Source organism: Pan paniscus, chromosome 11 (genome assembly GCF_029289425.2).
Source record: "Pan paniscus chromosome 11, NHGRI_mPanPan1-v2.0_pri, whole genome shotgun sequence".
Classification (NCBI taxonomy): domain Eukaryota; kingdom Metazoa; phylum Chordata; class Mammalia; order Primates; family Hominidae; genus Pan; species Pan paniscus.
In genome coordinates this window covers 18,544,025-18,571,108 of record NC_073260.2, presented here as the reverse complement: position 1 = coordinate 18,571,108, position 27,084 = coordinate 18,544,025, and the positions used below count along the sequence as shown (strand labels likewise).

Genomic DNA, 27,084 nt, shown 5'->3' with positions numbered 1-27,084 from the left:
TCCACTTGTGCCCAACTCTAGTCCATTCTTCATTCAGCAGTTAATTTTCCTAAAACATAGATCGCACCAGACACTTGCTCAGAACTCGTGGATTGCTTCCTAGTACACTTCTGATGATATCCACCATACTTACTGTGGCCTTATAAATCATACAGGATTACCACCTCTCTGCCCATCTTTCCAACTACAGCATGGCTCCACTGGCTTATGTCCAGGTCATCAAATGTTCCAAGTTCTTTCCACCCGCTGGGCCCGTGCATGTATTGCACCCTCTGAAACAATCTTTCAGCTACTCTTTCCACAGCTATCTCCTATTTATTCTTCATGTTTAACCCCCTTCTCAAAAACTTTTTTCTGAACTAATTACTTTCCTATACTTTTTTTTTTTTTTTGAAAGAGTCTCACTTTGTTGCCTAGGCTGGAGTGCAGTGGCACGATCTTGGCTCATTGCAACCTCCGCCTCCCCAGCTTCAAGTTAATTCCCCTGTCTCAGCCTCCTGAGTAGCTGGGATTACGCCTGGCTGATTTTTGTACTTTCAGTAGCGACGGAGTTTCACCATGGTGGCCAGGCTGGCCTCGAACTCCTGGGCTCAGGTGATCCGCCCACCTTGGTCTCCCAAAGTGCTGGGATTACACATGTAAGCCTCTGTGCCTGGCCCTAGACTGTCTTATAGAACACTGTACTGTTCCTTCACAAAACTTAACACAATTTGAAATGATATATTTACCCATGAAATTGTTTAATAAAACTATTTCTCCTATTAGACTATCATCCACAGGGTAAGGACTGGGTCTATTTTGCTTACTCCTGTTTTCTCAGCCCCCTCATAGAATGGGATGGTAAACTCAAGAAAAGTGCTTCTGCGTGGTATATCCATTATTAATACTGCATTTGATCCTCACAACAATCTTGTTTTTTTTTAAAAAAGAAAACATTACAATATTTTACTAAAGATCCTGTACAGTTTTCTTTGTCCTACTTCTTGTAAGCGTTATTTTTTCAAAATGAAAATTGCTTTTCTGATTAAGAAAGAAACATGTTTATTCTAAAGGGAAAAACACACCCACAATCCCACCAGAAATACCCACCTTCAACATTTTGATGCATGAACACATTCAGAAACCGGTATCACACTCTACATACTTTTTTGTATGTAATCTGTTTTATTTGCCCCCTCTATCCACCTAATATGTTGTGGGCAACTTTCCATGTCCATAAGTCATTTATTTGTTAAACCATGTATTAAGTACCTTCTACTTGCTGGTCACTGTTGTGTACCATTATGCTTTGTAGGTACAGCAATTCCATCTTATGACTCACCTAACACTTATAAGGCAGTGTCTACCTACCATCCTCCACGCCCTCCCTCAAAAAGCCTGATAAGAAGGAGACTTCTTCCAAGTCTTCCTACCTTGGTGACCCATTCCGTGTGCCCGGTGAGTGTGTTCAGGCATGTCCCAGCAGATAAAGCCCATACTTTCACAGTGAAGTCTGCAGAGCCGCTCACCAAGATATCCAGTTCATCATTGTAGTCCACGCTAAATACTAGTGCATATAATTACACAAAGTTAAAACATGTCTCTGTCAGTGGGTCTTTTATAATAGAGTTCAATAATGTTTATTTTCCCCAATTATATAATTTCCCAACCAGAGACACCGTAAGAATGGTGCTATTCAACTAGCAATTTTCTGATAAAACTATTTCAAAATTCTTACTATTATAGCTTATTATTCTAAGGTGGAAAGTCCTAGGAATAATACAATCTCTTTTATTTGTGGTAGCTACAGTGAGAGGCAAAACAAATGTTGGAGATAATGGCATTCCTTCTTAGGACTGCCTGCCTGACACTACACAATACTTTATCTAATTTATGCAGGAAAACAAAACATACATGGTCCTACTCTGATACACACTAACAGTAAGACAAAATATAAAGAATGGAAGCTGCAAAACAGCACCCAGACTCAAGAAAACCCAATGTAAAGAGAGAAAAAACAAAACAAAAACAAGGATCTCAAAGGTTAGATTAAGCCATTAACTCAAAAGTGTCTGAATTTCTTCACAGCTGTATCCCCGGCGCCAAAAACAGTGTAAGCTGTATAGTGTGTACTCAAATATTTGTTTTCAAATGTATACCAGTTCTAAAGGAACATTAGGGACCCAGAGATGAAGACACTGATTCTTCCTTTAAGGAACTCAATCTAAGTAGGGAGTGGAGGAGGAAGCCCAGAAAAAAATAAATGTTTACCTCTTGCTAGGGAAACATCAAGGAGAATGACTAACTCTGCCCAGGGGTATCAGGGAGGACTTCAGGGAAGAGGCGATATTGGAGATGGGCCCTAAAGGATGAGCAGAGTTTATCAAGGAAAGAAAAAAGAATACTGCAAGCAGAGGGAATAGTAAAGGTATGAAGTTAAGAAAAACCTCAGCAATGTCTAGGCAACAGTAATAAAAATTTTTAGAGCAGGGTTCTCAAAGTTGATCAGGAATAAAATCACCTGGAAGTCATGGTACATCTTAACATTGTGGAACATAACACTCAATTTAACATATACTTCCATGCATACATGCACCTTCAAATATTAATTTCTGAACAAGTGGTAGCAGACAGCAAAGACTGAAGAAGAGTATATAGGAGGACAAATAAAATGAAGCAAAAAATACATGTTTTTATTAGCCTAACGGCTAGTTTTACTTCAAAGAATCACTAAGCACCAGGTACAGTGCAAGTAACTCCAGTCACATGGGTGAACAAGACAGATAAGATCACTGTCCTTATGGAGTTTAGTCTGGTGGGGAAGCAAGATTATATTTGTATGATGAGTGGTCTACAGTAATACAAGTTACTGGGAAACAGAGGGACGCAACCTGTTAAGGGAGTTTTGGAAGGCTGCTCATAAACGTAATGCTTGACATTACAGACTATGATTCTCAGAGGCTAAAGCAGTGGGTAAATGGGGGAAAGGAAGGGAGCTGCTCAACACAAGAGGCTGGGAAATAGCTCAATTTCTACACAAAGCCTCCCCACCCCCGCCCCCGCCAAAAAAAAAGCAACAGAGAGAGAAGCTCAAATCTCAAGGCTATATTCAAATGACCAGTTTTTGCAAAATAAGGATGCTATACATTTATTAGGAAACATTCAGGTATGTTTCTTTCGCCTTATCTCTAGGTGGTAGCTTGTTTTAATCAACTGTCAACCAAGCTCAAACTAGATGTAATCTGTGTAGACCACACAATCTAGGAACCACCGTCACACCAAAGAACTTTCAGCCCTAATGCTACAAATAAAGTGGAATTTACACAAGTAGGAATTACTCAGTTCAGAGGTATGGAATCTGATAAAAGCCAAGGGACTGTCTGTTCAATAGGATATAAATGAAACAGGAGGGGGGAGAGAGAGAATGAGAGAGAGAGAGAAACAGAGAGAGAATGAAAACTACCCTTCCCACCAGAAGGGTACACACATAGAAGAAAGCAAGAAAAAGCAAAACTGGGTAAAACATTCGAAATAAGAGTAACTAGAATAAAGGGAAATAACTGCAATGACTAAGAAAGAGGGTTGAAAAAAGCAGGTTAAATTAAAAAAGAAAAAAGCATTTCACATTCTTGGCTCCTGGCTTAAAAGGATGAGGCTAAGTTGTAAAAACCCTTGAAAAAGGGCAACCCACCCGCCCCCGTGTGCCCCCGAAAGTGCTGGGTCCTGGCTCCGGAACTCCATTCCCAGCAAGCCACAGTGTTGTCAAAGGAGCCTGTCACAAGCTTCTGTTCATCAAACTTCACCGCTGCACAAGTGTGGGTCTGGATGCCATAAACGCACTGCCCTGTGCTCACATCCCACAGCTTTGCAGACAAGTCATCTGACCCTTCAAGAGAAAAACAGGGAGGTTAATAAGAAAACAAACACACTAAAGAAGGAAAATCAATCCCAAAATCATGGTGTTCTTCAAGAACATTAATGGTCCCCTCCTCTAGCACTTTACTTTACCACTGAAGAAATCAAAGCATGGAGAGAGTAAGTAACACAACTTGCTTAGAGTCACCAAAACGGAGTCAAAAGCACTAGGACAGAATCCAAGCTTTTTGGATGAGACACTTTCCCTTAACTTTTCAGGCTACAGAAGGTCATTAGACTAAAAGCATCCCTTGGTGCTTCCACTTCAAAAATTTCATAAATCCTTGGCTATCATGAGCTCTCTGATTTGACTTCAAATAAATAGGTATTACACATGACTGCATGTTTACACTTGCATGCTTGTCCATTACCCAACAGTTCTGAACAAATAAGGATTGTTAAATAGTAAAGGTGTTTGCTGAAATATATTCCACTCTAAGGCAAGTCAAAGACAAACCTCAGAGCTTGGGCTAACTTCTGCAAAAGCTAACTGTTAATTGCTCCAGTCATCTTGAAATACGTGAAGGAAGAAACCTCAAGGAAAACCTGGGATAAATTATCCCCAGATATTCACAACTCAACAAAGAGTTTGTAAAGCCTCTTAAGATTCTGAAGGGAAAAGTTGGCTTTATTTCTGCCTCTGATGAAAATTCTATACTAATCATGGTGACAATTCAGGACTTTGCTTTAAGTTTAAAATCCTAATGATTAATTCATTCTCACAATGACCCTTCAATAAGCCTCAACAAATAAAAAGACATTTTTGAGAATCCACTAAATACAGTCACTATGATAATGGCACAGTATCCTAGGAAAGCACCAAATGACCAGTTTTTAAAAAGCTGAAATGACTAAATAAAGCCAGCCACAATTCTACCTTCAGTCAAGAACCACTGTTTGAGACAATGGAAAAATAGCCATCACTTATGAAAGAGCTAGAGTATGAATTTTAACCTGGGAAAACTATGATAGCATACTGAAATAAAGACTGTATTTATTGTCACTTTGCTATTTAGACTGTTTCCTTCTGTATAAAAAGAGGGGTAGGACTTGGTTGGTTCTCAATGGCCATGTGGTACAACTTTATCAAAACACACAGGCAGGTCCCTATTTTCAGAGAGTTTAACTTGGGGAACATCTGAGGCAGGGTCCAATAATCTTAAAACTTTGCCAGGTGATTCTAACTCATCAGCAATATTTTGAGAGCCAATGGTCTAGAACGGTGCTATCCAACAGAAAATATAATGCAAACTGCAGATATAATTTAAAATGTCCTAATAGTTACATTAAAAAAGAAATGTTGGGCCGGGCGCAGTGGCTCATGCCTGTAATCCCAGCACTTTAGGAGGCCAAGGCAGGCATATTGCCTGAGCTCAGGAGTTCAAGACCATCGCGAAACCCTGTCTCTACTAAAATAAAAAAAATCAGCCGGGCATGATGGCGCGCCTATATTCCCAGCTACTCAGGAGGCTGAGGCATGAGAATCACTTGAGCTCGGGAGGCAGAGGTTGCAATGAGCTGAGATCACGCCACTGCATTCCAGCTTGGACTACAGAGTGCCTCCATCTCAAAAAAAAAAAAAAAAAAAAAAAAAAAAAAAGAAATGTTAGCCAACATGGTGAAACCCTGTCTCCACTAAAAAAAAATACAAAAATTAGCCAGGCATGATGGTGTACGCCTGTAGTCCCAGCTACTCAGGAGGCTGAGGTAGGAGAATCACTTGAACCCGGGAGGAGGTTGTAGTGAGCCAAGATCACACCACTGCACTCCAGCCTGGGCAACAGAGCGAGACTGTTTCAAAAAAAAAAAAAAAAAAGGAAATGTGTTAAAATAATTAAATGTGTTTAACTCAGTATGTCAAAAATGTCATTTGAACATGTAATCAATACAAATATTGAGATATTTTATATTCTTTTACATTGTAAGTCTTTGAAACCCAGTATTTCACACCTCCATTTGGACTAGCCACAGCTCAAGTACTCAAAAACCACATGGCGCTAGTGGCTACTGTACCGGAGAGCGTAAGCCTAGATAGTATCTTTAAGGCCTTCAGTTTAGGCATGTTGTGACTGCATTCCTAAGGAGCTAGAGTAGGAAGGGAAATCATTTTAGGTCCTTTATGAGCTTGGTTTTGGTTACCAGTGTTCAACTGGGGTCTCATTCATTCATTCAACATATATTTATAGAACTTCTGTGTCAGGCAGGATTCTTGTTCTCATGGCACTCAGTCTACTTGGGAAGACAAAAAGGCTAAACAAGCAATAATAATTCAGTATAGTAGCTGGTAGGCACTACAAAAGCCCACAGCAAATACAAGGAGAGGACAAGAAGGTAAAACGTCTCAGACGAGGCTCCACTGAATTTATGACCATGCTCCATAACACGTAATTGGACATGCCTTAGGAACTGGCATGATTGACTCTTCAACTACACTCCTCTTTTGTTCTTAAGCTGGGCTTTGGTATAGGACTGTTTCAAGAAAGAATATCATGGCAAAAAAAAAACCTTTAAGTTTTAACTAATTTAAACCTAAGGATGAATAAGTTAGCCAGGCCAAAACAAAACAAAAGGAATAGTATATACCAAAACTTTTTCTGTAAAAGGCCTGATAGTAAGTATTTTAGACTTTGACCTATTGAGTTGCAATTACTCTCTTCTGCTGGATTTGGCCCACAGTCCAGTTTGCCAATCCCTGGTATATACCTATTAAAGCAACTATTAAATATCTCTATATTCAACACAAAAATTACTGAAAAGGAACTGGGATCAAGTCATAAAGAACTATTTGGAATCATTCAAAAAACCGTCTAGGAGTTATTTACAATGCTTGTCAAAAGCACTGCCTAAAACATGAACACTGATTATGAAAACAGTTCAGTCTGACTGCGAAATAGTGGCAAGGTTTGGCTGCAGAACTGGGTTAGGAGGTTGTTTAACTATGACTTTATTTGCATATCAGAAAGATCACTATGGCTGTATCATGGAAAAAGGTTTGAAGGGGGGAAAACTAGAGGCAAGAAGGCAGTTAAAAACCAGGGGAGAGGACAAACAAAATGTGACACATACATGGAATATATTTTATATACATATATACACACACACACACACACATATATATATACACACACACACACACACATACATACATACATGGAATGGAGTTATTCAGCCTTAAAAAGGAATAAAATTGGCTGGGTGTGGTGGCTCACACCTGTAATCCCAACAATTTGGGAGGCCGAGGCGGGAGGATCACCTGAGGTCAGGAGTTTGAGACCTGCCTTACCAACGTGGAGAAATCCCATCTCTAATAAAAATACAAAAATTAGCCAGGCGTGGTGGCGCACGCCTGTAATCCCAGCTACCTGGGAGGCTGAGACAGAAGAATTGCTTGAACCCGGGAGACGGAGGTTGCAGTGAGCCAAGATGGCACCACTGCACTCCAGCCTGGGCAACAAGTGCAAAACTCCGTCTCAAAAAAAAAAAAAAAGGAATAAAATTCTGACATGTTATGATATGGAAGAACCTTGAAGACATCATGCTAAGTGAACTAAGCCAGCCACAAAAGAACAAATACTGTATGATTCCACTTATATTAGGTTCCTAGAGTAGTCAAATTCATAGAAAGTAGAATGGTGGGCCAGGCATGGTGGCTCATGCCTGTAATCCCAGAACTTTGGGAGGCTGAGGCTGGTTCACCTGAGGTCAGGAGTTTGAGACCAGCCTGGCCAACACGTTGAAACCCCGTCTGTACTAAAAATACAAAAATTAGCCAGACACAGTGGCGCACACCTGTAATCCCAGCTACTCGGGAGGCTGAGGCAGGATAATCGCTTGAACCTGGGAGGTGAGGTTGCAGTGAGCCAAAATTGAGCCACTGCACTCCAGCCTGGGCACCAAATTGAGACTCTGTCTCAAAAAAAAAAAAAAAAAAAAAAAAAACAAGCAAGCAAGCAGAATGGTTGTTTTGCCACAGGCTGTGGGGGAAGGGGCATGGGCAATGTTTAACTGACAGAGTTTAGGCTGGACATGGTGGCTCATGCCTGTAATCCCAACACTTCAGGAAGCTGAGGCAAGAAGAGTGCTTAAGCCCAGGAGTTAGAGATCATCCTGGGAAACATGGTGAGACCCCATCTCCATAGAAAATACAAAAATTAGCTGGGCGTGGTGGCACACACACGTAGTCCCAGCTACCTGGGAGGCCAAAGTGGAAGAATCGCTTGAGTCCAGGAGGTAGCAGTTACAGTGAGCCAAGATCATGTCACTGTACTCCAACCACTCCAACCTGGGCTACAGAGTGAGACCTTATCTCAAAAGAAAACCCCCCCAAAAACAAACAAAAAAATTAGATACAGTTTAACTATATAGTGTATTATATACTGTTTATACAGTTAACACTGTATAGTGTTTTAACTGATACCATTTTAGTTTGGGAAGATGTAAAGTTCTGGAAATGGATAGTGGTGATAACTGCACAACAACGTAATGTACTTAATGGCACTCAACTGTATGCTTTAAAATGATTAAAATGGTAAATTTTATGTTATGTATGTTTTCGCACAATTTGCAAAAAAAAAAAAGGTTATCCAAACTAATTATTTAAACTAGTTGTTATAGGAAAACATTGTGCCAGTTTTACACCCTAAAAAAAAAAAATAATAATCAGGTTGAGTCGAGTTCCATTTTATAGTGATGCAAGTCTACTCCTGAGAATCCTTTAGGAATCACTGTTCTCTGCTCCTTTCTGGCTTTATGTCAGCCTCCCCTCTGGACTCCCATTTGCTGCACTGGCTAACCCAACATGTTTTCAAAGAGGTCACCAGTGATGCAGCATAGAGGTGAAAGAGGACTAAAGAAATGTGGACTCTCACACTGCACGAAAGAAAAAAATCCCTTCCCATTCAGTATCTTAAAAATCTTAATAATACTTTAAAAAAAATCAGACTATTGCACAGAACTCTAGATTTCAGGCTTCTCTTGAAGTCAGATCTAACAACTCTGACCCTGAATCCCACCCACATGGCAATAATTTATTACAATGGAGCACCAGCTGCACTCTTTAGAAAGGCAAGTGTTCTTGACTTGCTATAGTCCACACAGAGACTTTTACCTCAGTCAGGTCATCTTCCTGGTCCCGGTGTGTATGTTCCACAAGAAAAAACTGCTCTAATTCATCCGTGTATGCCCTCACATTGTTTTTCAAACAGTAGGCATCCCATAAGTAAGTATCTACTGAACAGCACAAAGCATAATAGATTCCTTTCTTACCATTTCAGAAATAAATTACGAAAGAGAAAGATAACTACCTCAATGTCACTAGCCATTAATCTCTTCAATAAAACTGTCTATTGCTTACTCAAGGCACTAATGTGAGAGTCACTAAGTTTATTGCCAAATTCAGGGTTTCCCAATTCCACCACAATGAAAATTCAATCTCTTAAGTAACAAGATGACACAAACACATGTACAATTCTGTCACAAATACTTCTCTTCACAGTTCCAGGGATGCTGCTGTTAGAAAAATTAAACTAATACTTTGGATCATTTTCAACCACTGCACAGCATAATTTTAAATATGCAAACCGGATGAATTTAATCAGAATAAAAATCACATTAACATACAGACCCACCAAGAGAATAATCTTAAAATGCAGAATTGTAGATATTAACTTTCCAGGTAGTTAGAGAATTCAGTGAATATTTCCCATTTACTTCCACTCCAAGTAACTGCAGTTTTTACTACATTTCAAAAATAAGGTTTGATGAGAGAAGAAAAAAACTTTTTAAAGCAAGAGGACCTAGGCATAGTGGCTCACACCAGTAATCCTAGCATTTTGGGAGGCTGAGACGGGCGGAGTGCTTGAGGCCAGGAGTTCGAGACCAGCCTGGGCAACATGGTGAAATCCTGTCTCTACAAAAAATACAAAAAGGATCCAGGCATAGGGTTGCTCGCTTGTAGTCCCAGCTAAACCCGGGAGGCTGACGTGGGAGGATCACCTGAGCCCAGGAGGTGGAGGTTGAAGAAAGCCAAGATCACACCATTGCACTCCAGGATGGAGCTACCCAGTGAGTGGTTGTCTCCAAAAAAGAAAAAAAAAAATGCGGCTGGGTGCAGTGCCTCACACCTGTAATCCCAGCACTTTGGGAGGCCGAGGCAGGCAGATCATCTGAGATCAGGAGTTTGAGACCAGCCTGACCAACATGGTGAAACCCCTCCTCTACTAAAAATACAAAAATTAGCCAGGCTGTGGTGGCGCGTGCCTGTAATGCCAGCTACTGAGGAAGCTGAGGCGAGAGAATCGCTTGAACCCAGGAGGAGGAAGTTGCAGTGAGCCGAGACTGCGCCACTGCACTCTAGCCCGGGTGACAGAGGAGCTCCTGTTTCAAAAAAAAAAAAAATGCTACAGGTGGTTGTGAAAAAATGGTCAACTGCCAGTAGGAGCTCCAAGCTCCAAGATGATACTGCATCTTAATATTTTTTTTTTTTTTGAGACAGGGTTTTGCTGTGTTGCCCAGGCTGGAGTGCAGTGGCACAATCTTAGCTCACTGCAACCTCCACCTCCTGGGCTCAAGCGATCCTCTCACCTCAGTCTCCCAAGTAGTTGGGACCACAGGTGTGAGCCAGCACACCCAGCTATTATTTGTATTTTTTTGTAGAGATGGTATTTTGCTATGTTGCCCAGGCTGGTCTCAAACTCCTGGGCTCACATAATCTGCCTGCCTTGGCCTCCCAAAGTGTTGGGACTACAGGCATGAGCCCCCTCATTTGGTCAACTGCATCTTAATCTTTTAAAATCATGAGGCAAAAGAGACATGGAAAAGCCATCACCACAACAGAGAAAGTACATCAAAGCCTAGAAGAACTGGTGATGCTGTTCTAGTAATCAGACTTGTAACACAAGGAAAATAAAGTGTGAAATAACTTCAGGATGACAAACCAAACCATGAAATACTTTAAATCAAATGTTTATTTTCCAAAACCAGCAGAGTGTCTAGCATTTCAGAGAAAATATCACCACATAATACATACCCTTAATGAATAAAGAAATGCATTGTAAAACGGTCTTGAGAAATGATACATCTCAACATTAAAAATATTTAAATTGAGTCTGGTGAGACTCCTGAGGGAGAAGCAAGTTACTTAACACTATATTGGTATGGCATCAATTCAATCTATCTGGAAAGGGCACTAAGAAGAGCTATAAAATTGGGCCGGGCACGGTGGCTCACGCCTGTAATCCCAGCACTTTGGAGGGTGGATCACCCGAGGTCAGGAGTTTGAGACCAGCCTGGGCAACAAGGTGAAACTCTGCCTCTACTAAAAATACAAAAAAAATTAGCCGGGTGTGGTGGCACACACCTGTAATCCCAGCTACTCGGGAGGCTGAGGCAGGAGACTCGAACCCTGGAGGCAGAGGTTGCAGTGAGCCGAGATTGCACCACTGCACTCCAACCTGGGCGACAGAGTGAGACTCTATCTCAAAAAAAAAAAAAAAAAAGAGCTATAAAATAATTCATACTTCTGTATCTGGTGATTCTACTTTTAGACTTCTATCCCAAATGAATTCAAGGGAAAAAGAGGTAATACAAAGACACTAATGAAAACAGAAACAATCTGAATATGCATTGATATGGTTAAGCTTTGTGTCCTCACCCAAACCTCATCCTGAACTGTAATCCCCAGGTATTGAGGGACAGACTTGGTGGGAGGTGACTGGATCATGGGGGTGGCCCCCCATGCTGTTCTCATGATAGTGAGTGAGTTCTCTCCAGACCTGATGGTTTTATAAGGGCCTCTTCCCGCTTCACTCACACTCTCTCTCTCCTGCTGCCTTGTGAACAAGGTGCTTGCTTCCCCTTCGCCTTCCGCCATGATCATATTGCCTTCTGACATGATTGTAAGTTTCCTGAGGCCTCCCCAGCCATGTGGAACTAGGAGTCAATTAAACCTCTTTTCTTCATAAATTACCCTGTCTTAGGCAGTTTTTTTTAGCAGTCTGAGAATGGACTAATATATGCATTAATATGGAAATGGCTAAATAATGACTATTGATATATTTACACAAAGGAACAGTTTATACTGTAATACACAAATGTTTATTGGAAGTTATCTTGGATGAAAAAGAACACCAAATATTTCTATATATTATATACAATGTAAAGAAACAGGCATTGGGATTATTAGCAAGAACTGCCTGGAGTTATTCTAAATGCTGCCTAAGAATTATTTACATTGCCTGTCAAAATGTATTATCTAACACATGGGCATTAGTTATAATCATATACAGAAACACACGTCCATTACAAATGGAAAATAATATATAATTTTAAATTTTTAATAATTATATTGTTTCATAAAATTACTTAATTGCCTAGTTAAAAAATATCCAGCTCTCTCTGTTCCCAGGCCCAAACTCCAACTTCTACTTCTTCTACTTAGAATCACAGGATTTCAGAGCAAGGAAGAAATATCTCCTTTCATATATACATATATATTTATTTTGAGATGGAGTCTCACTCTGTCACCCAGGCTGGAGTGCAGTGGCACCATCTCAGCTCACTGGAACCTCCGCCTCCCGGGTTCAAGCAATTCTCCTGTTTCAGCCTCCCGAGTAGCTGGGATTATAGGCGCATGCCGCCACGCCCGGCTACTTTTTCGTATTTCAGTAGAGACGGGATTTCACCATGTTGACCAGTCTGGTCTCGAACTCCTGAGCTCAGGCAATCCACCCGCCTCGGCTTCCCAAAGTGCTAGAATTACAGGCATGAGCCACTGTGCCCGACCTCCTTTCCCATATTTTAAAGATACAGAGAGGTTAAGTAATTTGGCCATAATGATCTAACTACTTGCTAGGATTAGATACCAATTTTTCCACTGTTTTTTTCCTCAAATATCAGTGCCAACAGAAAAAGAAACAGAATTTAGCAACAGAGGACTACACATGGAGGAAACACAAAGAAAAAGTAATCTATAGCTTTGTAATTCACATAATGTTTAAAAGACAGTCTGAAGTGTTTTCCTCATAAAATTTTATAAAAATGATTGTGTTCTCTAGAGAGAAGGAAGAGGATAAGGGCGGGGGAAATCCACTCAGGATTAGAGAAAAAAAGTCACTGTACATATCTCATATAATCAACACTTGTCATTCTCAAAGCTCAAGACTGGTTCAAGATTACACCCTATGAAATACAAAACAAAACCCAAAAAACAGTTTCAACATCTCTTACCTGTACAGAGAAGTCCATCTTTGTAGTAAAGTGCATACACTCTGGCACTGTGTCCAATTAATGATGAGGTTTCAAAGGCTTCATGGTCCTCCAGTTGCTTCATTCTCAAAATAGCCTTCAAATAAACCTTCTTCCAGTGCAAAGCGTCCTGAACAGAATCATCTATCTGCCAGCCCAAATTTTTACATGCAGTCTGCCACACCTCTGTACAGGCACTTATCACCTTATTCCACTGTTTAGAGACGAGGCAGCATGTGAGTAAAGTCTGAGGATCGAGCCATTTTAACAAATAAAAACTGAGCTCCAGGGGAAGGAGTTTGAGGAAGTCCCGCTTGAGGAGAGTCTCTAGGTTATTGGAGAGATGCCTGAGCTGGACTGCCCCACTCAGACTAATCAGGTGATCCAGAGTTTCATTTTTCTGCAAGTCCGTCAGAGAAAGAAACGTAACAGAAATGTTATCAAGCCATGTCTCAAAGTCCTTTCTCTCCATAAGGTTATGGAAAAATTTACCTGTGGCACATCAAAATATTGTATTAGTTCTGCTCAAAAAGACTGTTCAAGCAAGACTGCTAACAAATGAAGTATTAAAAATTAGTGTAAAAAATCTGCCATTACAACTTTATGCGTAGTTACATTACAACTTTACAGTTAATACACCATATTTATCTGAACACTTTCCATGCACACAAAAGAAAACACATTTGAGAAAACATACTTTAACAAATCATGAATCCAAAACATGTCAGTGAAACAGACTGGCGTGTGTGACTTATTCCTTTTGAAGTCTAGCACGTGCTACATGCATCTTCATAGTAATAGATTTACCAACAATTCATTATAAAACAGTATATTTTATAATACACCCTTCCCCCATCAAAACCATTATAAAACAATTTCCTTAATGAATTCCTTAAAACATTCTATTTGGGTACTAAAATCACAAAAGCAAGCACCAGGATGTGACAATCAGAAACAGTCTCCTGAGCAGTAACCTGAGACACTGATTGTCATGGCAGGCACAACCTGTCACCAAAATCATAGAACTGACTACTTGGTTTTGCAACAGATGTTCAGATGAAAAGGTTTAGGGAAGAAAAGTAAGCAGGTGTGGTAAGTTATCTGCCTCAGGAATTCTGGTTCTTCCAACTTCTTTATGGTACTGCCTGTTTAGAACATGAATTATAAAAGAACTTATGTGGCTTTAGTCTGTTTTTCTAAGCCTCATATGAGCTAGTGACAACTCTTAACCACGTGCCCCCGAGAGCCATGAGGGGTCCTGGAGGCCTGCACAAATAAAGCAAATTAATAATCCTGATGTTTATAAAACACCAGAAAATAGACATTATCATCTTCACTTTGCAAATGAGGAAACTACAGGTTAGAGAAGGTATGTGATTTGCCTATATTCACAGGGCTACTAAATAGCCACAGAACAGACTGGACGCCAGTGCTCTCAAGATCAGGGTACCAAGCTCTCTCTCTAAAATAAGTGACAACCAGGAGAACCACGACCAAGTGGTAAGATCTGGAGGTAGTGTGTCTACCCATTAGACCATTTTCTCCTTTAGGAGAATGACAAATTGCTCCTGAGCTAACTGCAACAAATAATTTTTTTTAAAGTATCCTGTATTAGTGTCAACAGGTGTTAATTCACTCTTAATGAGGATTAGACTAATGAAAGATTACAAAAAATATAACCAGTAAAAACTATCTTTCTCAAGACTATGTGTTGATAGATGTTAATGCTGGGTGATGTGTACATAGGGATTTATTATTCTCTTTATTTCCATATATTTAAATATTTCCATGGTTTAATAAAAACTTTCCTTCTGAATACTCAGTTTCTCACAAGACTGTCATATTAATTTTAAAAACATATGTCCAAATTAATGTGAAAAAGGAAAGTTAATTTCTTTCCAGACATATCACCTAGATCAGGTCTACACAAAAAGCAAGATCTCATCTTTCAACTTTGATAACGTAAGGTGAGTAAAATTTTAAGTGTCCAATATCAAATTTGGCAATAACATTCTTAGACAAATAAGCAATCTGATTTATTAGTAGAAGCAACCAAACCTTGCAATCACATCATCTGCTAACAGTTTTGATTTCTGGAACTGTGACTAGACTTCAAGATAATACGTTTCAAGCCAAAGTTTGGGCTAGAGAAGATTTATTAATCTGTATTAAAAATTTACCTAGCTGACAAAAAATAATCAGATGGCTAAAAGTTTTATCGACTTATCATGCAATAACAAGCCCCCTCCTTCCTCTAAATCCTAACAACCCTCTTATCTATACAACATTTCTTCAAAATCTCTACTTCTAAAAAATAATAATTTGCAACAAGACAAAGCAATTATCTTCTGTGGGCATCTGCATATTGTCACAATAGCTAGTTAATTAATACTGGTCAATTAAAAACACACACCAGGCTGGGCACAGTGGCTCACGCCTGTAATCACAGCACTTTGGGAGACTGAGGTGGGCTCGGCCAGATCACGAGGTCAGGAGATCGAGATCATCCTGGCTAACACAGTGAAACCCCATCTCTACTAAAAATACAAAAAATTCCCCTGGCATGGTGGCGGGTGCCTGTAGTCCCAGCTAGTCGGGAGGCTGAGGCAGGAGAATGGTGTGAACCCAGGAGGCGGAGCTTGCAGTGAGCCGAGATCACGCCACTGCACTCCAGCCGGGGCGAGAGAGCAAGACTCCATCTCAAAAAAGAAAAAAAAGAAAAAAAACCACACACCTGCTCCGGAAACATTTTTAACAGTGAAAAGTGTGGTGTGGCAAGCTTCCTCCATCACATCTACACATACATATATACACACATACACACACACGCTGACCCACCATCTATTGTAGAAATGCTTGTATTTAAGTGAGCTGAACTGTTATTCAAACGGCTACAAGGCAAATTTAGAATACTCATTAAAATATTATCAGGTTCCCATCATTCACAAATATCTAAGAGACATACTATAATATGCCAAATTCACATGTATACCTATGTAACAAACCTGCACGTTGTGCACATATACCCTAGAACTTAAATTTTTAAAAAAAAAGCCAAATTAATGTGCCCATGACACCGCTAAAGATTACGGAAGAAGCTTTTTCAGAGAGCACATCTAAAAAAATTCAGCCATGTCTCAGATTTATATATTCTCCTAACTCTTAATAAAAAAAATTTTCCCAACTCTTAGATTGCCTTTTAAACCACTCAATCCCTTGTAGGATTGAGCAGTTCACCTCTGATTATTCTGAAAAAGGCATTTTTTTCCCTAAAAGAGCAAGTCTCACTAACTGCAGAATGCACTATTTTAAAAACACCAATTTTTACTTTTCTGAACAGATCAACTAACTTTGGAGGGGGCCTTCTAAGGTAACAGGTCTAAACTGGACTCTTTTAGGCAGCCTCTAGAAATATCATACACTGGTTGCACAAACCTCAGGAAATGGGATTTCAATTCAACATGAGGAGCTTTTAAATCTCAGCGCTTTCCAACAATGGAATAGCTACCTCCAGAGTAGTGAGTTTCCCATTACCACGAACAGTCAAGGACAGTTGGACACAGAGGCAGAATGTGATAAATGAAAATACTTTGGAGGTCGGCCAGATGTTTTACTGATTCAGCCACTTCCTATGTGATTATGGGCATGTCCAACTAACTTTTAAGCTTCAGTTTTATCATCTGTAAAATGGAAGCCATCATCCAACTTGAAGGGTGAAACTCAGAAATATAGCAGGGACATGCTTAGCACAGTGTACAGTCTAGTGGGTAAAAACTCAAATGGTACTTTTTGTTAGTTTTACAACCATGAACACCTGGCAGGAAAGATTTCTGTGACACTAAGGGTGGAATGACATGACCACTAACATCTCTTTTGACCCTATCATCTTATCACTAAGTTTCTCTTCAAAATACCTGGAAGAAAAACTCAAGGGCTCAAACTTACTAGGGGTTTAATTTTATAAAGAAGAGCACCTGTTTATTGGAGGCTCTAGTTTCCCAGTAGGTGCCTTATTCTATCCACATTCCCTGCTGTTTGGCCCCCTTACCCTACGTCCCTACCCCAGAGTTAACATTCAACTTGCCCTCTTGCCTTCAGTATCAATAATCACAAAGTGGGTCATGCAACAAAAAGACTCCTAAATTGGAAAATGAGAGCCTGGGTTTGGTCTCAGGTTCTGCCATTAACTCCCTATGTTACCTAGGCAACTCACATATTTATATTGGTTTTAAAGAAAAAGTACCACTGGTAAACATTATCTCATTTCATCTTCATAACCTCATGGAAGGTATCAGTAATGCCGCCCTTAACTAACATTAATGAGGAAATTTACGGCTCAAGAAGTGGAGTGGCCTTCCCAGAATGGCACAGGAAGTAGCAGGCTCAATATTTTGCCCAGTACCCATTCTCCCAAAACCTATACTCCGAGGTATTAGAGACAGGACCTTCTGGAAAACAGTGTAAATGTGTTTTCCCCTCCTCCTCTATCAGAACCTGGCCTAGTCAAGAGTGAAAGCAACATAATTGTTAGTGGTAGAGGGAAGGAGGCTTCATTTCCCCCTCTTTTCTTATCAAACAAAGAGCACAGAGGCGCTGAAAATGTATACACACCTATAAACTTACATATGCATAAAATGTATTCTGAATATTCAAGAAACTGATAACCCTGGTTGCCTCCAGAAAGAACTGGAGAGCTGCAGAATAGGAATGAGGGGTCCCTTTTTATTGTATACCTTTTAAAACTGAAAACCATGTTAAGTATAATATACTATCAAAAAATAGCCTTTAGTTTTAAGGTGAATTTTTTTAAAGCTTTGAAAGAATACAAATAATGTTTATAAAATATGTGTTCTGCAACTCCACTTGTTGCTGGGTGACCTTGGGCAAATCACTTCACCTGTCTCATGCCGTTTCCTCACTTGTAAAATACAGCCACGAAGAGCATTACCTACAAGGGTTTTTTTGAGGGTTAAACAAGACAGTGCACGTAAAGCGTTTAGCACAGTACTCGGCACGCTGTAAGCCTACAGTAAATGTCAGTTACCATTATTACTTAGCATTAATATTGTTATCTTTGCTTTACTTCAAGCAGCACCCCACATACACACCTGTTTTCATGGCATACCCACAATTATGGCGCAGTATAGCGCTTTGTACTTCATAAACCACCTCATCACACTTCATCGTCTTTCAAACGTTTGGTAGCCCTGGGACATCACTGTTAACTCATTTCGCAGCTAAGGAAATGGAGGCAGTAGGAGGCAGTAACTCCAAAACCCTGTTTTCCCGTCTCTAAAATCCAGATCCCATCAACCCATTCGTTGCTCCCAGGTCCCTTGCTCTCGGAATCGTGTTCCGCGCGGCACTGACCTGAGCGAGCGCCCCGGGGCCCGGGACCTCGCGCCGGGTTCACAGCTACTAGGCACGCTCGGACCGCCAGAGCCTTGCAGCGGCCGGGTCCGCTCCGCAGCCATGGCGCCTGCAGGGAAAGAAAAACAGCCAAGGCGCGGCGGGTCAGCAGAGCCGCGGGCGCCTAAGAGTCCCCTCCCCGACCGGCCCCGCCTCGCATACAGACCCGGACCTGCGGCCGCTGCTCCCGGTCCGCAGCCTCACAGGGGAGCGGCTTCCGGTGCTGCCTGCGTCATCTCCGCGCGTCCCTCAGCTCCGCGGCTCCCGGCGGAAGCGGCTGCACTTCCGGTCCCCGCCCGGAGGTGGGTGGTGGGAGGCTGGAGGCCGGGAGTAGGGGTGGGGAGAAGAGCGTCCCGGGAAGCTGAACGCGTGCCGCGCGGCCCTCACGGTGCTTAGGCTGGGTGCAACCTAGAACGGAGGTTCCTTTCGTACCGTACATCCAGGTTTGCACAGCGCGCTTATGTCCCTCCTCCAATCCGATCTTGCACCAGCTCTGCAGTAGTTTTTCTTATTATCCTCATTTTACGGAGGAGAGGGAGCTGTGGCTTAGAGAAGTTAAGAGACGTGTCCAAATTCATACAACCCGTTGGGCACCTCTTTATCCCGAACGCTGTTCTAGGGGATAGGGTTAGTGAACAAAAAACGCAAAAGCCCCTGACCGCCTGGGCCTTACATCTATTAGGAGGAGGAAGACAGATAAACTAAGGCTCGTGCAAAGGAGAAAAATAAAGCAAGGTAAGGAGGTTGTTGAATGAAAAGAGACAGTCAAGTGATGTAGATTTGAATGAAGCACAACGTTTACACTCTGGCTGTGGCCTGGTTACTTAACCTCTCAGACTTTGCTTCATCTGCATAGCAATTATAGTGAGGTCCCCATCCGAAGGCTCTGAGGATTGAAGGAAATGAAGCATGCAAACCTTTTAGCGTCAAGAACTAAAACTGAGCTAAAAAATCCCACGCACTCTTTCTCAACATTTTTTGTGTACCATCTCACTCAGTTCCCACAACAACCCCACAAGCTAGTAACTATTATTAGGCCCCTTTTTAGAGATGGGGAAACTGAAATCAAAAGAGGTTTAGGCATCTTGCCTAAGGTCATAGTAAATGGCTGTCATAGGATTTCAACCCAAACCAACTTCAGAGCACAAGTTATCCTTTTTTTTTTTTTTTTTTTGAGGCAACGTATCACTCTGTCGCCCAGGCTGGAGTACAGTGACACGATCTTGGCTCACTGCAGCCTCGACTTCTCCAGGCTCAAGCGATCCTCCCACCTCAGCCTCCTGAGTAGAAGGGACCACAGGCGCGTGTCACCGTGCCCAGCGAGTTGTGTGTGTGTGTGTGTGTGTGTGTGTGTATTTTTGTAGAGTCAGGGTTTTGCTATGTTACCCAGGCTGGTCTTGAACTCCTAGGCTCAAGTGATCCACCTGCCTGGGCCTCTCAAAAAGTGCTGGGATTACAGGGGTGAACCACGATGCCCAGCGCACAAGTTATCCTTGTTTCTCTGTAAGGGTTCCTAAGCCATACATGCATACACGCACATTCACATACATCTTATACCAACACTGTCCAATAAGCTTTTTGCCAGTGATGGAGTTGTTCTGTTGGTGCTGTCCAATAAGGCAGTCACTAGTCTCTTGTGGCTACTGAACATTTGAAAAGTACCTGATGTAAATGAACTAAATTCTTAATTTTATTTAATTTTAATTTAATAGCCACACGAGGCTAATGGCTACCATGCTTGATAGCACAGTCCAATAATATAGACAATAAGAGAGACACATATCCAGTAGATGGTAGAGCATGGCCAAGGTTCCAAGCATCCTGACTTCATCTAGGGTACTTGAAACATGGGAAATAAAAATTGATTATGTGGGGTGGAAGTCAACTACAGTGTCCTAAAAGTAAGGTCTCAAGAGAGCAAATTTGATTTGCTAAGCAACAGGATGTCACTCTAGACTTCTAAGTCAGAACGTGACTGATGACAGCATTATAAGACATTTAGGAAGACAGATATACAGATTGGATACTCTCTATGAAAGGGAAGGCAGTACCAGGGTAATCAAGAAAATCAAGCACCCATATCTCTTTGGAGCAAACATTCTCAACCCCAGTACAGTTTGATGAATCAAATTGAAAAGTCCAGATGGAGCTGCCCCAGAGATAATATTGTTTGGACCTCTCATAACAAAGAAACCAAATTGTGCAAATTTAAGCCCAGAGGGGATCCAGGAGCAAAATTCATGACTATAAAAAAATTTTTAAATTGCAAAGTGGAAGTAATATTTAATTAAATACAAGACCTATTGAATTGTTAAATTCAGAATATGTAAAAATTCCCTTTCATTTGATATTTTTAGGTTAGATTTTTCCCACTTTGTAAAGATTTTCAAGATTGTATGATGGTTGCTGAGAAAACATAGCCAACTTTAAATATAAGAAGTTATTCCTGGCCAAATAATTACAAAAGCTGTTGTAAATGGCAGATGGGAAGATCAACATGTTGGATGTTGAAGGAAAGGACGAAATATAGCCTGGCATGAGAAAAGAATGCTCAGTATAATTGCTTGTGTGACAGGAACATGAAAATATGCTGAATGTTGTTTCTTTTCTCGAAATAAACTTGCTGGTAGAAATGATGTTTGGGATAATTCCTACACATGCATACTCCAGGAAAGGAGAAAACATCAAATGTTTAGTTTCTTCAATTCCGGCTAAAGTGGACTGTATGTTGTCTTCCATTTTGAGCTAAACTTGCCTGGGGAGGTAGTTTAGATGACTTAAAATTGGTTTAGTAAAGTGCTTGCATAGCCAATACTAGGGATTCTGAATCCTTCCCAATGAGCCATACACCAGACCTCACCATATGATGTTTCTTTGGGAGAAAATAATGCACCCACTAGGGATGAAAAATCTTCCTCTATGTCTAGTACAGTTTTTGCATGTGTATGTACCAGGGAGCAGGCATTACTCCAGCTGTTTGGTTTCTTGAGATGCACTCCAAAAAAAAGTATACGATATATCTACTTGTGCAGTGATGCTATGGAGAAGTGATCTGGGTAACTGTTCTTTGAACTTCCACACACACTTTACCAGGAACTCAGCATAAAGACATGGGGTCAGTTTCATGAAGTACACAGGGTTGGAAGCATTTGAAGAGGTTTGCTTTGTCTATTCTTTGTTCTGGATTCACTCTAGCTGTAACATGATCAGCACCCACTCTCCTATGCAGTCAGCAGGTATTCTAGGATAAAAGCTCAAGTTGATTGGCAAGAAACCTTATCCTCAAAAGTTGAGGCACAAAGTACTTTACTGCAATTGCTGTTAGACTAGAGTGATCCTGAGATGCGTTTGGGCATAATTGGCACCTGGACTCAATAATTTCTAAGACCCTGAAGTTGCTCACAGGCAACATGCAAGTAAGTTTCTTACAATCTTTAAAGCATTTGATATCTAGTAAAATAGGCTTTGAGGAAGCTGAAATTTTTTTCTATGTGTAAATGAGAAAATGGAAAGGAGTTCAGATTATAATTGCTGGGGTTTTTTTGTTTTGTTGTGTTTTTTGACTGTTTAAAGGACATGGGGGCCAGGTGCAGTGGCTCACGCCTGTCATCTCAGCACTTTGGGAGGCCGAGGCAGGCGGATCACCTGAGGTCAGGAGTTCAAGACCAGCCTAGCCAATATGGTGAAACCCCGTCTCTACTAAAAATACAAAAATTAGCTGGGAGTGGTGGTGCATGCCTGTAATCCCAGCTACTTGGGAGGCTGAGGCAGGAAAATCACTTGAACCTGGGAGGCAGAGGTTGCAGTGAGCCAAGATCGCACCACTGCACTCCAGCCTGGGCGACAGAGCGAGACTCCGTCTCAAAAAAAAAAAAAAAAAGAATGAGCTTTGGAATATGACAGATTTGAGTTCAAATCATGCCCTATCCCAACCTCTTACCCACTGTGTGATCTTGGGCAAATTACTAAACCATTAAGCTACTCAGATGCTCAGCTTAATTACGAAAATAACATATCTGAAAGGGATATTACCAGGGCTAAATGAGTTAAGACACATAAAAGTGATTATCGCAATGCCTGGCACAAAAGCAAGTGCATAATAGGAGGTAACAGTTATTATGGGAGGCTTTATTGATTGAAGATCCAATGAAAAGGGATTTAATTCATTTAATGTTCCCTGGCTCTGTTATACTACAATTCTGCACATGCCCTTTCAGACAGAAAGTTTCCATCTGTGTTGATGAGGTAGAGTAAGCTTGGCCTAGGTCTATCTTACATCTCTGAAGAGGTGCTATGCAGATAGCAGTAATCTGTCCATATTGATGGAAATGTCAGATAGATTAGGAGCCATTGTCAAAAGAAACTCTGATTCAGTATTAGATTAAATTGGAAAGTCATACTAGAAGAATGTAAATATTTGATAGTAGCCAGGGTGTCATGGCTAACAAAAGCAGCCACTTCATGGAAAAATAGCCCCTGACTTTTGTAATTAGAGAAGAAATGGATCCAGGTGCTCCCATTCAAGAAAGAACATCATGTATTTTCCTACAGGTTTTTATCACAGTGATACCACTTGTTAAGTTATATCCATGTGTCTGTGTCCAATTCTTCTTGGTAATCCCAATGTCCAAGACAAGTGCCTTGTATATAGTAAATAAGCTTTTATCCAAACAAGCAAGAAAACAACCAACTAACACTTTACTCGGTGTTCACTTTGTGCCAAATACTGGAATCAGCAGCACTGGAGAAGACAGAGACACGATGCCTGCTGTCCAGGAGACCATAATCTAGTGGAAGAAATAGATAATATATCACAATAAACACTTAAAATACAGTGTACTGCTAAATGCTGTGAGAGGTCCGTATAGGGTTCAATGAGGGCAAAAACAGGAATAGAGGTGAAGCCTGAATGAACACGTGTCCTTTCCTTTTTTAGGTGACTTTCTGCAGACTTCGGACTCACCAGTGGTGTTTCATTCTATTTAATGTCATCCTATTTCATGCCTTGCTTTTTGGGGCTGACTTTGTGGAGGAATACTTTCTGCATTCTTTGCCTTATATAGATATGAAAGTTCTTGAAATTAAGAATAAGGCAAGAAAATTGAACATCGAACCCCTAAGAAGTAATCTCTCCAAATATTATGTTCTGTGCCAGTCGGAAATATGTAAAGGGAAGAACATTTTTTTGCTGTCTCTTATCTTCAGTAGCCCAGGAAATGGAACAAGACGGGACCTCATTAGGAAAACTTGGGGCAATGTGACCAGTGTCCAAGGGCATCCCATTCTCACACTGTTTGCTTTGGGAATGCCTGTTTCGGTAACTACCCAGAAAGAGATCAACAAAGAATCCCGTAAGAATAATGATATAATTGAAGGAATCTTCTTGGACAGTTCTGAGAACCAAACCCTGAAGATCATTGCAATGATACAGTGGGCTGTGGCTTTCTGCCCTAATGCCCTGTTCATTCTCAAGGTAGATGAAGAGATGTTTGTCAATCTACCAAGCTTGGTAGACTATCTTCTCAATCTGAAAGAACACCTAGAAGATATCTATGTAGGAAGAGTTCTTCATCAGGTTACACCCAATAGAGATCCTCAGAACAGAGACTTTGTCCCTCTTAGTGAGTACCCAGAAAAATACTCCCCAGATTACTGCAGTGGTGAGGCCTTTATAATGTCCCAAGATGTGGCTCGAATGATGTATGTGGTTTTCAAAGAAGTACCCATGATGGTGCCAGCTGATGTGTTTGTAGGAATTTGTGCTAAGTTCATTGGCCTTATACCCATCCACAGCTCAAGGTTTTCTGGGAAAAGGCACATTAGATACAACAGATGTTGCTATAAGTTCATTTTTACATCCTCAGAAATTGCAGATCCTGAAATGCCCCTAGCATGGAAGGAAATTAATGATGGAAAAGAATGTACACTGTTTGAGACATACTATGGGTTCATTTCCTGCAAACTTCTGACGTACCTTGACAGCTTTAAACGTTTTCACATGGGGACCATAAAAAACAATCTCATGTATTTTGCTGATTAGGATTTCTTTAATTTTCCTTATGAGTCTACTATTTTAAAGTTACCTTCTACCCTGTTATGGAAAGCATCCCTTCTTTCCCATGTTTTATGTAGGTTCTCTGAATCTTTAATTTTATTTGCAAAGGTACAAAATGTTTTCTGTGCTCTGGTGTACTCAATTACTGAGATCTCAAATTTTTAAAAAATTTAAGTTGGTGTAGCATGATTCTTTTCAAAATGAAATATTTCTTTCAAAAGAGAGAACATTATGTTTCATTGTTTATTTAGTTTTCGGTTTTTTTTTTCTTTTGAGACAGGGTCTGGCTCTGTCACCCAGGCTAGAGTGCAGTGGCGCAATCTCGACTCACTGCAACCTCCACCGCCTGGGCTCAAGGGATCCTCCCACCTCAGCCTTTTGAGTAGCTGAGACTATAGGCATGCGCCACCATACCCGGCTACCTTTTTTTTTTTTTTTTCGGAGACAGAGTCTTGCTCTGTCGCCCAGGCTGGAGTGCAATGGCACCATCTCTGTTCACTGCAACCTCCGCCTCCCAGGTTAAAGCAATTCTCCTGCCTCAGCCTCCCAAGTAGCTGGGATTACAGGTGTCTGCCACCATGCCTGGCTAATTTTTGGTATTTTTAATAGAGGCGGGGTTTCACCATGTTGGCCAGGCTGGTCTCGAACTCCTGGCCTCAAGTGATCCACCCGCCTGGGCCTCCCAAAGTGCTGGGATTACAGGTGTAAGCCACCACGCCTGGCCTAATTTTTGTATTTTTTTATAGAGATGGGGGTTTCATCATGTTGCCCACGCTGGTCTTGAACTCCTGGGCTCAAGTGATCCTCCCACCTCAGCCTCCCAAAGTGTTGGGATTATAGGTGTGAGGAACCGCACCTGGCCAGTACACAATTCATTATAACTAAGTTTTTTTTTTATAAACTGACTAGTAAAAATTATGTATATTTATGTTGTACAACATGTTTTGATATATGTATATGTTATAGAATGGCTAAATCAAGCTATTTAACACATGCATCACCTGACATACTTTTTTGTAGTGAGAACACTTAAAATCTACTCTACTAGCAATTATCAGATATTCATATATTGCTGTTAATTTTCATGACCATGATGTATGATAGAGCTCTTGAACTTATTCCTCATGTCTAACAAAAATGTTGGATCTCTTGGCCATATCTGCCAAGTTTTCCCAACCCCCAGTCTCTGGTAACCTCCATTTACTCTCTGTTTCTGTGAATTTGAGTTTTTTTACACTCCACATATAAGTGAGCTCATGCACTTATTTGTCCTTCAATGCCTGGTTTATTTCATGTAACATAATGCACTCCAGGTTCATCCATGTTGTTGGAAATGACAGGATTTCTTTCATTTATAAGGCTGAATAGCATTTTATTGTGGATATATACCACATTTTCTTTATTCATGCACTGGTGGACACTTAGATAGATGCCACTAATCTTGTGAATAATGCTGCATTGAATGTGGGGAGTGCAGATATCTCTTTAACATACTGATTTAATATCTTTTGGATATATTTCCAGTAGTGGAATTGCTAGATTGTGTGGCAGTTCTATTTTTAATTTTGTGAGGAACCTCCATAATGGCTGTATTATTGGTTTACCATAATGGCTCATTGTGGTTTTACTTTGCATTTCCCTGATGATTAGTGGTATTGAGCATTTTTTTTTTCATCTACCTGTTGGCCATTTGTACTTCTTCTTTTGAGAAATGTCTATTTAGGGCCTTTGGTCATTTCTAAGTCAGGTTATTTGGGCAGGGCACAGTGGCTCATGGCTGTAATCCCAGCACTTTGGGAGGCCAAGGCAGGTGGATCACCTGAGATGGGAATTCAAGAGCAGCCTGGCCAACAGGGTGAAACCCCGCCTCTACTAAACATACAAAAAATTAGCTGGACCCGGTGGTACGTGCCTGTAATCCCAGCTACGCGGGAGGCTGACACAGGAAAATCGCTTGAATCCAGGAGGTGGAGTTTGCAGTGAGCCGAGATTATGCCACTGCACTCCAGCCTGGGCAACAGTCTGAGACTCTATCTCAAAAAACAAAATAAAATAAAATAAATAAAGTGATTTGCTTTCATGCTATTGTGTTGTTTGAGTCCCTTATCTATTTGGATATTAACCCCAGAACAGATATATGGCTTGCAAATATCTTCTCCCATTCCATAGCTTATCTCTTCACTGATTGCTGCTTTTGATATGCACAAGCTTTATAGTTTGGTATTATCTCATTTGTCTATTTTAGCTTTTGTTGCCTATACTTAAGGGGTCATAGCCAAGAAAATCTTCGCCCAGACCAATGTCATGGAGCTTCCCCCACCTATGTTTTCTTCTAGTAGTTGTACAGGTCTTACATTTAAGGTCTTACATTTAAGTCTTTAATCCGTTGTGAGTTGATTTTTGTATATAGTGTGAGATGAGGGTATACTTTTATTATTCTGCAGGTAGATATCCATCCAGTTTTCCCAGCACCATTCATTGTA

At 40.8% G+C, this 27,084-nt stretch overlaps 3 protein-coding genes across 9 annotated transcripts in view; 1 reads left to right on the top strand and 2 right to left on the bottom strand.

Moving 5' to 3' along the window:
• FBXW2 (F-box and WD repeat domain containing 2) overlaps nt 1–18,834 on the bottom strand; it is a 36,524-nt gene extending 17,690 nt beyond the window's left edge. Inside the window, exons 1-5 of one of the 7 annotated variants that reach the window (XM_003833090.6) lie at nt 18,713–18,834; nt 18,508–18,616; nt 13,120–13,629; nt 3,671–3,865; nt 1,413–1,546 (exon numbers count right to left, since the gene is read on the bottom strand). In XM_003833090.6, coding sequence (XP_003833138.1) covers nt 1,413–1,546; nt 3,671–3,865; nt 13,120–13,609 — 819 coding nt within the window. In that variant the 5' untranslated portion in view covers nt 13,610–13,629; nt 18,508–18,616; nt 18,713–18,834. Of the gene's footprint in view, nt 1–1,412; nt 1,547–3,670; nt 3,866–13,119; nt 13,630–18,245; nt 18,471–18,507; nt 18,617–18,712 lie in introns of those variants that run through there. The other 6 variants (XM_008958607.5, XM_003833093.6, XM_055117697.3 and 3 more) reach the window with 6 other exon arrangements.
• A 309-nt stretch (nt 18,835–19,143) lies between these two features.
• On the top strand, nt 19,144–26,681 carry B3GALT9 (beta-1,3-galactosyltransferase 9). Its single transcript, XM_055117698.3, has 2 exons — nt 19,144–19,281; nt 23,483–26,681. Exon 2 carries the CDS (start codon nt 23,612–23,614, stop codon nt 24,584–24,586), a length of 975 nt encoding a protein of 324 aa, XP_054973673.1. The 5' UTR covers nt 19,144–19,281; nt 23,483–23,611; the 3' UTR covers nt 24,587–26,681.
• The window catches only part of PSMD5 (proteasome 26S subunit, non-ATPase 5), a 45,867-nt gene continuing 41,438 nt past the window's right edge, over nt 22,656–27,084 (bottom strand). Inside the window, exon 11 of the mRNA XM_008958613.6 lies at nt 22,656–23,333. The gene's annotated coding sequence lies outside the window, so the exon portion shown is untranslated. The remainder of the gene's footprint in view (nt 23,334–27,084) is intronic.